This window comes from Hibiscus syriacus, unplaced genomic scaffold, assembly GCF_006381635.1.
Source record: "Hibiscus syriacus cultivar Baekdansim isolate YM2019G1 unplaced genomic scaffold, ASM638163v2 tig00110050_pilon, whole genome shotgun sequence".
NCBI lineage: Eukaryota > Viridiplantae > Streptophyta > Magnoliopsida > Malvales > Malvaceae > Hibiscus > Hibiscus syriacus.
The window spans coordinates 644879-657244 of NW_024062576.1; the positions used below are offsets into that span (position 1 = coordinate 644879).

The 12366-nt window shown below is 35.0% G+C and overlaps 1 protein-coding gene across 2 annotated transcripts; it reads left to right on the forward strand.

Moving 5' to 3' along the window:
• Positions 1 to 10211: 10211 nt before the first annotated feature.
• LOC120214050 (INO80 complex subunit D-like) lies at positions 10212 to 12323 on the forward strand. 2 transcript variants are annotated; one of them, XM_039212047.1, is made up of 3 exons: positions 10212 to 10822; positions 11303 to 11614; positions 11941 to 12323. In XM_039212047.1, the coding sequence occupies exons 1-2, from the start codon at positions 10383 to 10385 to the stop codon at positions 11565 to 11567; spliced, it is 705 nt and encodes a 234-aa protein (XP_039067978.1). In that variant the 5' UTR covers positions 10212 to 10382; the 3' UTR covers positions 11568 to 11614; positions 11941 to 12323. The 2 variants fall into 2 exon arrangements, with proteins under 2 accessions (XP_039067978.1, XP_039067979.1); XM_039212048.1 differs by lacking the exon at positions 11303 to 11614 and having other exon boundaries at positions 10214 to 10822.
• The last annotated feature ends 43 nt before the right edge of the window (positions 12324 to 12366 follow it).

A 12366-nucleotide genomic window follows, 5' to 3' on the forward strand; every position in this document is an offset into this window, starting at 1 on the left:
ACTTCTATTGCTTTGAACACCTCTTTTTCCTTTTTGTCCTTTTTTCTTCTTCAATTATAATATTTCTTGACAGAATCTAAGTTTATTTGGTTTCTCAGAACTTTCCCATCCATTTTTGCCAAGATCAACGCTTCTTCGGAAAAGGCGTTTTTTACAACGTATGGCCCTTCCCAATTAGACATTCATTTCCTACATAAATCTTTATGTATAGGCAATATTAGATCACACTCTTAGAACTCTCTCGGATGTACTTTCTGTTCGTGACCTTTCATCATCCATTTCTGATACATCTGCCCCTGGCAAATAGCTTTCAATTGGTTCTCATCAATAAGGTTTAATTGATCAAATCGAATTTGGATACATTCAGTCTTCTCCAATTTTTCCTCCTTTAGGATACAAAATAATGGGATCTCAATTTCAATTGGTAATACTGCTTCCATCTCATAGACTAAACAATAAGGTATTGCCACAGTAGATGTTTGCACAGTAATTCAATATGCATATAATGCAAAAGGTAGCTTCTCGTGCCAATCCTTATGAGATTCAGTGGTCTTTGTAATGATCCTCTTAAGGTTCTTATTTGCTCCTGCAAATGCCCCATTCATCTTTGGGTGATATGACACTGAGTTTGCATGCTTAAACTATGCACAAAGTTCAGTCGTCTCATACATAGAAATCTTTGTAAAAAGAGGTATCTCCAGGGGAATGAATATTCAAGATTAACTTTACTTACATGAAAAATGTAATTAATGCATGACATATTTATTTCAATCAATCATTTTTTTCTCTGAGTATGCTCTAATCACTCGAAATTATGTTCGATGAATTGGTCCATGATGCCTCATCTCATCTCTTCTTGTAGTAAGATTCACGGATAATTGAAAGTTTGGTTCTTTTGAGGTTATTTGGTTTATGGTGGTTTTGTATTTGGAAGGACAAATGTGTGACTTTTGAAGTCGTATATATGGTGGAATATAGTATCATCAATTAAATCTACCCGAAAAGGTAAACATATGGAGTAGGTGTCTCAAAAACAGGTGGAGACATTACTTCAGAGTCTCAAATAAATGTAGTGTCAGGATTTGGTTTGAGTAATTGGCATTGGATGGGATATTGAAGATATAATTTTACCACTTGCCAATAGATCTATAACTCTTGAAAAATTAAAAGAATATTTAATCTACTTGATACTCAATAATCTCAAGATTAAAATTTGACTCCTTGCTCATAACCATAAAAGAAACACATATTTATTTATTGCACAAAAGGCGGAGAAAGGAACAAAAAAACATATTCAAACAAGATGCTGAAAATAGAAAGTACTACAGTGGTAGATAACACTTCCACTTGTTTATCTATCATGCCTCATTATAATGTTAGGTGTGTAATAGGACTAAGGTTTTTTGTCCTCATTTGCCCCCCATTTCTTGATCATCTTTTGTGTCAAATCCCCTTTGTCAACAAGCATCTCAATTTCTTTTAACAGTGGTCTACAATTGCCTGTAGAATGCCCCTTTACCCCCAAGTGGAAATTACAAACACTATCTTGATCATAGCTATGAGCAGAAGGGTTTGATGTCACTTTAGTTGGTCTTGGTGTGATGTATTGACCTTTAACCAAATGAGGATACAAGTCTGAAATGGAAGTTTGGAACACTTCCAAAGTTTTTCTTGATCGCATGATTTTCTTTGGTCGATTCGAACATTTACTTGATGTTTTTCTTTTGTAATTGCGAGGACTCTGGATGCAACATTCATTTACATCATCAGCTTTTACTTTTTGATATGTCGGGCTCTTGGATATGACTTTTGAGTTTTCGTCATTGATTACATTCTCAATTAAATCTCCACTTGTCATAAGATTCTTGAATTCCTTCATCGGATTTGCCTGCATTAACTCGCATAAAGGAGCGGGAATGGAATCCTGAAACATATGTGATATCTCTTTTTCTAACATGGGAGGTTGAACTGGTGCTGCCACTCCTCTCCATCTTAAGGCATATTCTTGAAATATTTCATTGATTTTCTTCTTTACTCTTCGAAGATCCATACGTGTTGGAGCTAAGCCTTTAACATACCGATATTGTCCCAAAAATGCATCAGCTAGATCTACCCATTTCTTGATCTGTTCTTGGGTCAACTGATTGTACCAGACTACTGTTGGACCAACAAGACTATCATGGAAACAGTGAATTAACAGATCATCAGAACTTAAATATCCTTCCATTTTTCTGCAAAACATTCTCAAATGGATTAAGGGACAACTGATGCCATCATATTTCTCAAAATCAGGCATTTTGAAATCATGGGGAATAACCAAATCTGGAACCAAGATGAGTTCTCTTGCTTCTAGTTCTTTGTGGAAAGTATCAATACATTTCATATTTCTGATTGCTCCATCCATCCTCTTGAATCTTTCCTCATATTGTGAATAATTAATGAGGCTATTCTTTGGGTTCAATTGGGATGCCCCAGAGGGTTTTACCATTTTTGTCTCTTCAATCTGACAGCATGGTTGCTCTTTATCAATTATCTCTTCTTTATCAGATGCCACACACTGAATAATTTGATTTGATCCATCTGGTATTGAATCTGATGTTTCTTTCCTTATATCCTGAGGTAACCCTGTCAATTGTTCTAGCTATTGATCTTGTAGTCCCTCATAAGACTGCTCCATTGTTTTCATGATGATAGTAAAGTAATATGAATGAATGACCTTGGTTTTACTGTTACAAAACCTTTCATTAATTACTTACATGTTTTTATAATTAAAGTACATAACGGTACTTAAATAAAAATGTGAAAAAATGCATAAATGGAAAAATAAGAATGCAAAATGTGCAATTCAAAGGCAAACATAAAAGTATGAATGTAAAATGAAAAATGCAAAGATGCAAAATGAAAATGCATATATGAAAAGGTGTTTACTCAAGAGTGATCATCTTAGAACAGATTTCATTGAACACAAAAGTTTCGGTACATCAAACAAAACTTTTACATGTAGGGAATAGCTTTCACTCCTAATTTCTCTATTTCACTTAAAAGCCAAACTAACTTCCACTCATACTTAGGTGTGGAGTTATCCATCTGCTTTAATTCTCTTGTGAAGCCAGCTAAGTCCACCGGCTTATGAGCCACATTGTTTGCTTGAGCAGCAGCTTCATTCATGACATTGTCTTTTTCCTTCATCCTTTGTGTCAATTCTCGAAGTTGTAAACAATGTTGTTCATTTTTTCTTGTGAGAAAATCTTTGTGTTCAAAAAGTTCTTGTACAAGATCTCCATAATCATCTAAACATTTCTTCAATGTCTTGTTCTTGTCTATAGTGGCTTTTAATTCAGTATCGATCTCAAGCTGATGAATCTGATATGATGCTTCCATATTGGTCATAGCACTATTTAACCTTTGATTTTCGACTTGATATCTTTTCAATTCACTAACAAACGTATTGCATCTTTCTTCTGTAACTCGTGAATTATGATAAAACTTCTTGGCTCGTCCTTCATGTATGTTATAGTTCTTCTTCAGTTTGGTGACCTCGGTTATCCACTCTTCTGGGGTGTTCCCTATATCAGCATTTTGAAAGGCTTGACTGACCTTCTGGAAATCTTCCTGTATGTTTTCCATTTCGGTGCTTAATTTATCATTTTGATCATTCAAATGACGTATTTGAGCCTCGAGCCTTAGCAAATCTTCTTTTTTCTGGACGCCCCTATTGATATTCTTGCATTTGAAGACTTTTGGTATTAATCTAGCAGGATCTTTGGTTACCAAACTAGGTCGATCATTTACCATAAATTGCAAAATTCCCTGATCCAAAAGACTTTGGACTTGACGTTTGAAGGCAAGACAATTTTCAATGGTATGTCCTTGAGCTCCGACATGATATTTACAATAAACGTTGATGTTATACCAATTCGGATACGGAGGTTGGAACGGTTTTATATAATATGGATCCACTTCTCGTGCTTCAAGTAACTTCTCATACAACTCTTTATATGATATGGGGATAGTATCAAGATGAGAACCACCTTTTGTCTTGGATTGAACCTGAGTTTTAGATGCCGGGAGCAGACTAAACTTTGATGATTTTAGGTTACATGATTTCTTCTCTTCTCTGGGAGTTTTTACAGTGGTCACCATTTCTTTGGTATCTCCAGACGATTTGTGAATACGGATGATGATTGTCTGTAATTTCTCAAGTTGGTTAAGATCCGAAGTCCCTTGCGTATCTGACATTGCAGGGTTAAGTTCATTGAGCTCTCTCTCTTTCTGTGCAGGAATCTCTTTTTCTTTTTCCAAAACAGATATTATATCCATCATATTGGTCATCTGCTCTCTTATCTCACGTATCTCCTTTTGATCTTTAATGGGCATACGATCTTTGGGTGCATAGCTCTCCTCTATCCTTGGAGTTCCCTCAGGATGCCATTCCTTGGCCTCATCATATTTTATTTGATCATAAAACTTTTTGTCCATTTATGATTTCTTTCCAATTTGATGAACAGTCTTTTCAGTTAACACCTTTTGGTTATGCCATGATCATGCAATGCAAACAAAAGAAAACAATATAAACAAATTAGAGAAAAAATAACATGCATGAGAAAATAAGAAAAAATAAAATGGTTAGTACCAACTAATTGAAAGAAAAAATTTATTTATCATGGTATATAATAAATCGTAACCTCATGCTTTCTAGTTCCATGCTTTGTTTGGAAAATTTAACCCAACCGCATGATTTCTAGTTCGCATGCATTTATTCAGGAAAAAGAAAAGGAAATAAATTAAATCAAAAGATGAAAAGTTAGAACTTATTTCTCCTTTGTGTATACCTATGAACAGAGGTTCAGTACTGTCTTAGATCAGGTGAATTTCTAGGATTCATTATATGCAGGGTTTTGGTTCTAAGAGTAAAGGTACTCGAACTGTCCTTGTTGATGCCCCCTTGGGCTACCAACCCTCAATCCTAGTCCATTACAGACTTAAGCGGATCGAGTTCAATTCGAGGGGACACATTTCTCTATAACTGATACGGAGAATAAATTCTCACGAAGACATAGAGCATATGAACCCCGAAAGTTACTTGCTAGGTCTAACACGGAGAATAAATTCTCACGAAGACGTCGCTTTCACTCCCACTTAAAAGAGACAAGCTTGGTTAGAAAGCTTATGTTATGCAATGCAAGTGTTGTGTGTGAGGAGAAATATTCAAACCTTTGACAAATAATTAAATGAAAAATTTAATATCTGAAAATAAAGTAAAAATAAAAAATAAAAAAATGAATTTTTAAATTTCTAATTAATAGAGACAATTTATAATTAATTTTAAAGTTTGACAATCCCCAGCGGAGTCGCCAAGCTGTCGTAACCGGTTTTCGTCCGGGCACGAATTTTTACTTGGCGGGAAAAGTGATGTGAATAAATTAATGATTTTGATTTTTTTTAAAAAAACAATATTTTGGGAGTCGTCATCGACCTTTTGGGTTAGGTAGGTCGAATACCTAAAAAATCATCTTTTAAAAGAGTTTTTAAGAAAACATCGATTAAAAGATAAATTGATATGCGTTTTAACCAAAAATTCATTCTTTTTAATAATAAAAAGGGATTCGTGGTCGGTTACGTTTAAGGAAGGATTAGCACCCCTACAATGCCCAAAATTGGTATTTTTTTAATTATAAATTGTCTCTTATTATTAGAAATTAAAAATTCAAAATATATTTAATTTATAATCCTATTATTTTAAAATTATAATTATGAAAAATATATATTAATTTATATATTTATAAATAAAATATTTATTTATTTAGAAATATCAGAAAAGACTTCTAGGTGCCTTAAGACATCTCTTTTCCTCGATATTAAAAAATAAATAAATAATTAAAACAATTAATATATAATTTATAAAATAGGATATTTATTTATTTAAAAATATTAGAAAATGGACATCCAGTTGTTTTAAGACTGCCCTTTCTTAATATTGAAAAATAAATAAATATTAAAACAAGATCAAAATAAGTTAAAAGTAATTAAATAAGATTTTAATAAATAAAATAAATATTATAAATATATATTTATGGCTAAATAATAATAATAATAGTAATAATAATTAAAAGTAAACATATAAAATTAACATATAATGAACAAAATTAAAACTATATATTTAAAATAAATAAAACTTATAAAAATTGAAATTAGTGACTAAATTATAACTTAATAGAATTAAATACCTAATTCGTAATTAATTATTTAAAATTACAGGGATTAAACATGTTATTTTATCCATTTATTAATTTGGTGACTAAAATAAAATTATATTAAATTCGAATATCAGATTAAAATAAATTAAAAATATGTACTCGAGATTAAAATATTAATTATTAAAATTAAAGGACTAAATCCATAATTTATCTAAAATATTTATATAACATATTAGTGATTAAATTATAAAGTAAACAAAATTAGAAGACCAAATTAAAACATTTTGAATTTGATTTCAGTGACTAAAATGGAATGTTACAAAACTAAGATGATTGCGGAAAGGGTTTGGCCAAAAGTGAAATTATGGATATACCCCTTCCCAAAACGACATCGTTTGGGAAGGGGTATATACTCCCCTTCTAGCTGGCCCGAAGGGCCAGCGTTTCCATTTCTCTTCTTTCTCTTCTCTCTCTAACTGAGAGAGAAGAGAATTCTCTCTCGCTTCTCTCTAGCTTCCCTCACCAGAGGGAAGTCGGTCATCGGCCGGCAGCCGTCTGCCGCCGTAATCCCCACCGCCGGCCACCGCATCCGGTGGCCGGAAAATTTTATTTTTATATCAAAACGTAGATCGGACCGTCCTAATGACGGTTCCGGAGTTCCTTTCTCTTAAATAGCTCCCGACCGGAGCAAATCTAGGAAAATACCTTCGGTTTTCGAAGGTTTTTGGTGACGCTTGGAGGCTGGTGGTGACTCAGATCGAGGTGTTGTCTTCCCCGGTAAGTTTCTCTCGCTCTTCTCTTTTTGTTTTGTGGTTTGCTTTCTATTTTTTTCCTTTTTTTGTTCTCTGTTCTTGCTCTCCTCCGCTGTTTTCAGGCGAACCGAGGCTTTATAGCCTTGTCGAGACGTTCATCGGACCGGGTAATGGAATGGCCCTCAGTGAGTCACCGAACTATGGTGGTGACTCACCATAGGGTAGCAACGTGGATGGCTCAGTGGCACTTCTGGAGGCTTCTTTGAGGGCGGCGGTAGCTGAAACGTCGACGTGGGGCGGCTGAAAACATCTGGAGGCAACAACTGGGGTCTTCTGGAAGCAGCGGCGGCTGGGACGTGGCCCTAGGGTTGTGATACCCTAGGGTTTCCTCTGGAAGCTTCTGGACCGTTGGATCTCACCAGATCCAACGGTTGAGGTGGAGGTGGCTGCTGGTGATGATACAAACCCTAGATGGGTTTAGGGTTACTGGGCCGATTGATCGGGCCTATACTGGATTGGGCCTCTTATAATAATTTGTAATATATATATATTTAATAATAAATAATAATAATAAATTATTATATTAATAATAATTATAATTATTATTATGAAAAAATTAATGTCTACAACCACGACCACCATTATTCACTACCAAACCATGACCGTGATCACCTCGACAAGAATTTGTCCGAGACATGATGATGGATGAAGAAAGAGGATGTTGATGATGAGTACGTAAGAGAGCAGCGTCACAAGTATTACCCACCGTAGAATTGGAGGAGTGCACTGGAATAACAGGAGAGGAAGAACTGTCACCAACAATGGACAGCTTTTGAGAAATCATTTAAACACTTAATATTAATATTTATAATTTTAAAACACATAAATATTATTTTTATCAAATATCTAAGAAATCACCCCGATCTGAACTACTAACTCAGACTTTAGAAAGTTACATAAGTCGATTATTGAATTGGGCAGAAGATATCTGATGCAAGTGGGACTCCTTACGTACTACATATCTGGGGTTACCGTTGGTTCAAAATAGAAATTCCAAGGAGTTATGGCAGCCCACGGTGGATAAAATTCAATCCCGGGCAGCCCACGGTGGATAAAATTCAATCCCGGCTTGATGATTGTTTATCACTGGGAGGGCGAATAACTTAAGCGGGATATCTCAGATACGATGGTCTTAATATATGATTAAAGAAATATGTTACGAAAGCGCTACTTAAAACATTATTTTTTTTTTAGAAATGTTAATTTCGTTAACTCAATATTAATATTTCAGGTAAAAAAATATTTTAGATAGCGCTTTAACAGAAATGTTAAACATTTTAAGTAGCGTACAATATTAATATTTTCGGTAGAAAAAATAATATTTTAGTTAGCGCTTTACTGAAAATGTTAAAAAAATATTAACATTTCCGGTATGACATTTCCAGTTAGACATTTCCTTAACCTTATATTAAGGCTATTGTACATCGTAACTACCCAACTTAAGTTGGATCAGTACTATTCAATTTATCGGTTTTTTCTTATCATTGTTCATAATGTCAGTTGTAGTAGAGGAAAAAATAAATAGTATTATAGCGAAGTTTGTGTTCAAAGCGCAAAGGAAGGAAAATACACTGAGTCAGCTGGGAAGTAATATGTAAACCAAGAGCTTACGGGGATTAGGATTATCCAATTTAAGAACAAAGAACCAGTCCTTGCTCAATAAGTGAATTTAGCTGTTTGCTCGCAAGGACTGTCTATGGAAAAAGGTGATTGTTGCAAAATATGGGATCGCTCATACCTCGTTAATGCCCAAATCTGGTAATAGAAGGAATATGTCAAGGTTATAGAGGAACATTGTTGAGTCTCTTTTCTAGGAAGAGGAACAGTTCATGGAAAAATATTGATGCATATGCTAAGGGATGGGTATAAAATAGACTTTTGAGATGACTGTTGGACGGAAGTCCCTTCTCTAAGACTAGCTTTTCCAAGAATATTTTCAGAATATGCTTAATAGAGCTCAATTTAATGCAATAGGAGGGGACTCGTTAAAATGGGAGGGATCGTTTGATGGTTTATACTCACCAAAAACTTTCTACTCGGTGGTATCCTGTGTGGGGCTAAACGAGGATAGCATTTGGAAATACGTTTCGGTGAACTTTGCTCCACCAAAAGTAGAAGCCTTTGTGTGGAAAGCAATACTACAGAGGATTCCTACACGAGTAGAACTGCTGAAGTGTGGAATATCTGGTTTAGAATCGAATCTTTGTGATGTGTGTAACATGTTACCCGAATCGATTAAGCATCTATTATGCCATTGTGACTGTGTTTGGAGAGTATGACAACGTTGGTGTAAGCTATGGACTGTAGTTCTGATTATCCCCGCCGATGTCAAAATTCTATTGAGGTGTCGGGCAACACAAAAACGTGTGTAAAAGATTGATGTCTTTATGGTTGTTGAGTTTCTTTGGAATTGTGTGGACGCTGTGGACATGCAGAAATGAGACCATTTTTAAAGACATTTCATGTACAGTACTACAGTAGAAAGAGTGTTTGATTTAGCAGTCTTAAGGATCAGAGTATGGGCAAAACAGCAAATGGCCTGAGCTTCTTCCTTCCTTTCAAGATGTTTTATGTGGGTTGGGGGTGCGGGGGCTGCGTCCCGCGGTACGGTACATGGTTAATTTTATAATTATATACTAGGGTTTTCTATTATAAATAGAGATGTAACCTAAACTTATGAGAATTGAATAAATTTTTCTAGCGCCGTCTAGGCACCGAGGACGTAACCACATTGCCGAACCTCATTAAAATTTTTGTGTTCTTTTGTTTACTTTGCCTCAACACATTGGATATTGAGAGAGTGGTGTTTTCATCTTCGAAGCTGAGCCAAGGGTTGCCCTTTTGGTAGCTGATGAGGGCTCTTATCTCTACTTGTTTGTGTAAAAGCTTCCCATTGATTAACGAGTTATTTTATCTTTTTATTCATATCAATGTCATTTATTTTATTATTTTATATACAATTTTAAAATATATTTAAAATAATTAAAAATTGCTTTTAATACCTTAACTATATAATCTTTGTACAGATTGATTCATTAAAATTTTTTAATTCAAAAAAAATATAAAATTAAAATTAATAAAAACAAATTATAAACATAAATTTTAGAAGTTATACATAGTACAAGGACTAATGATAAATTATGACCAGAATAAAAATACTTCTTCGAATCGCTTGAATACCTAATGATTTTTGTCCAAAGCCAGAGAAGGGTGCATCCATCCAAAACTGAAATGGAGGCTTCTCCTCCTCTAGGACTACTTTTAATGTAGATTCCTATTATCCGAAAAGAACCATTTTTTTTCTCTTCCAAGCTTCTTCCCAAAGAACCTAACCCCCAACAGCGGCTGCTGTGATCTTCATCATCATCAAAACATGTCATCTCCTCCATCACAGGACGTGGTTCTGGCAGGCGCCACCCACCTTACTCGCCAAGAGCTACTCAAGCGGCGGTTGCAGCACCTGAGGCAGCTCTCTCGGTGTTACCGACGCCACTACTGGGCTCTTATGGACAACTTCAAAATCCAGTACAGGAACTATTATTGGAAGTTTGGTATCAGCCCTTTCAAGCAAAACTCTGTTCAAGACCTTGCTGATGATGATGCACCACTCACTGAAAGCCCCGCTGCAGATAATAATAATGTTAATGTTAATAATACTAACAGTAATTTTGGTTTGAATTTTAAGAATAGTCAACATTGTTCGTTTGTTGGATGCAAGTTCAAAGCCATGGCTTTGACTAGATTTTGCCATCTCCATATTCTCTCTGATTCCAAGCAGAAGCTCTATAAGGCTTGCACGTATGTCATCAAAAGGTATGTCTCTATTTTGTGTTTTTCTTTAATCTTAATGTAATTGGTACTATGTATGTATCTCTATCTGTGAATTAGAATGAGAAAGAGCATTTGATTGCTATAACCAAGGAAGGAAGTTGAGGTTTTCTTGCCACCCAGGTCTTGGCATAAGACAAAGAAAGATGCAAGATTTTATGTTAGGAAGACGGAATTTAGATATAAAATATTAGGAGACAAAACCATATTATTATTAGAAAATAAAAAGAAAATATCTAAATTATATGAAAATTTGAAATTTTCAGGTTGGTCCATCTATGCTCGGAGGTGAGTGTTCAAATGCACTTAGACACAATTGCTTTAGGTTTTGAAGTTTGAGGAATTATGGGTAGTTTAGGTTAATAAAAAGTTAAAGAGCTTTTTTTTCATGAAAATAATAATGATAAGGATGGTGAAGATCGATTTATTTATTTATTTATTATTGGCCTGAATTTGTTTGTATAGTGCTCATGCTGGGCCTATAACATGTGGGAAGCCAATACTCAGATCAGCCGTTCCTTCTCTGTGTACTGCCCACTTCCAAAAGACTCAGAAAAATGTAAACAGGGCATTGAAGAAGGCAAATCTTAATGTTTCCTCTTCGAGTAAGCTTGCTCCCATGTTTCATGTCATAGTGGCAGAATATGTACATCAAATACAAGCCAAAAGAAGAGCTGTATCGAGGGGAAGCACTAGTAAAGCTACTATCAAGGAAGAATGTCCTAGCTGAACCTTTCTTAATTGCTGCACATGTCACCAATGCTAAAGAAATCAAAGGTGAGACTGACCGACTCTTACTCGTATTTGATGTTTCGATACCCGTCCTAGCAAGCTCCTCGGTTTTTAATATGTCAAGATGTAGCTGTATTCTTTTCCTTTATGTCACTAGTATCACAATTCATATCGATGCTTCTGGTGATCTTTATTGTAAACTTTGGAGTTGAGAGGAGCATTTTGTGGAAACTTGATTTGAACCGGTGATCTTAAGATGAGGGACTTATATTAGTAAACTGAACCGAGAGAGAGAGAGACATAATTTATGTTCTATGTTTGTTTAGTTGTCTTGATGGTCAATCTCGTGATCTTGTTATCCCTCGATTCAGGTATCTTAAGTTGATGCCCGACAATACAAGTCAAAGTGCAATTTCCAACATCGACATCAGTGACACGAAAATCATAGGCATCCATGAAGTAGCTTAGCTTCTACTTGTAAATGATAGTAACAACCAATGTGCTTCAGCCAATGACCAATGTCGCATTCATGCCTTCTCACTCAGCTTGACGAGTATGCCGGAAGTGGTGACTCAAAGCCTTAAAACTTGGAACTGTAGATTCATCCTGATTGTTATAGCCTTCGTAGTATACTTTTGTGGTTCCTTTGAAAGACTTGTTAAGATCTTTTGCAAGTTGTATGTATGACTAAATCAAGGCTTGTATATTTTTTAACCAATTCAAATAGTTTAAACATGAGTGGAACACTCCTGGTCATTGGACTATGTTAATCAATCAATAACTCAGCTCCCAAAATG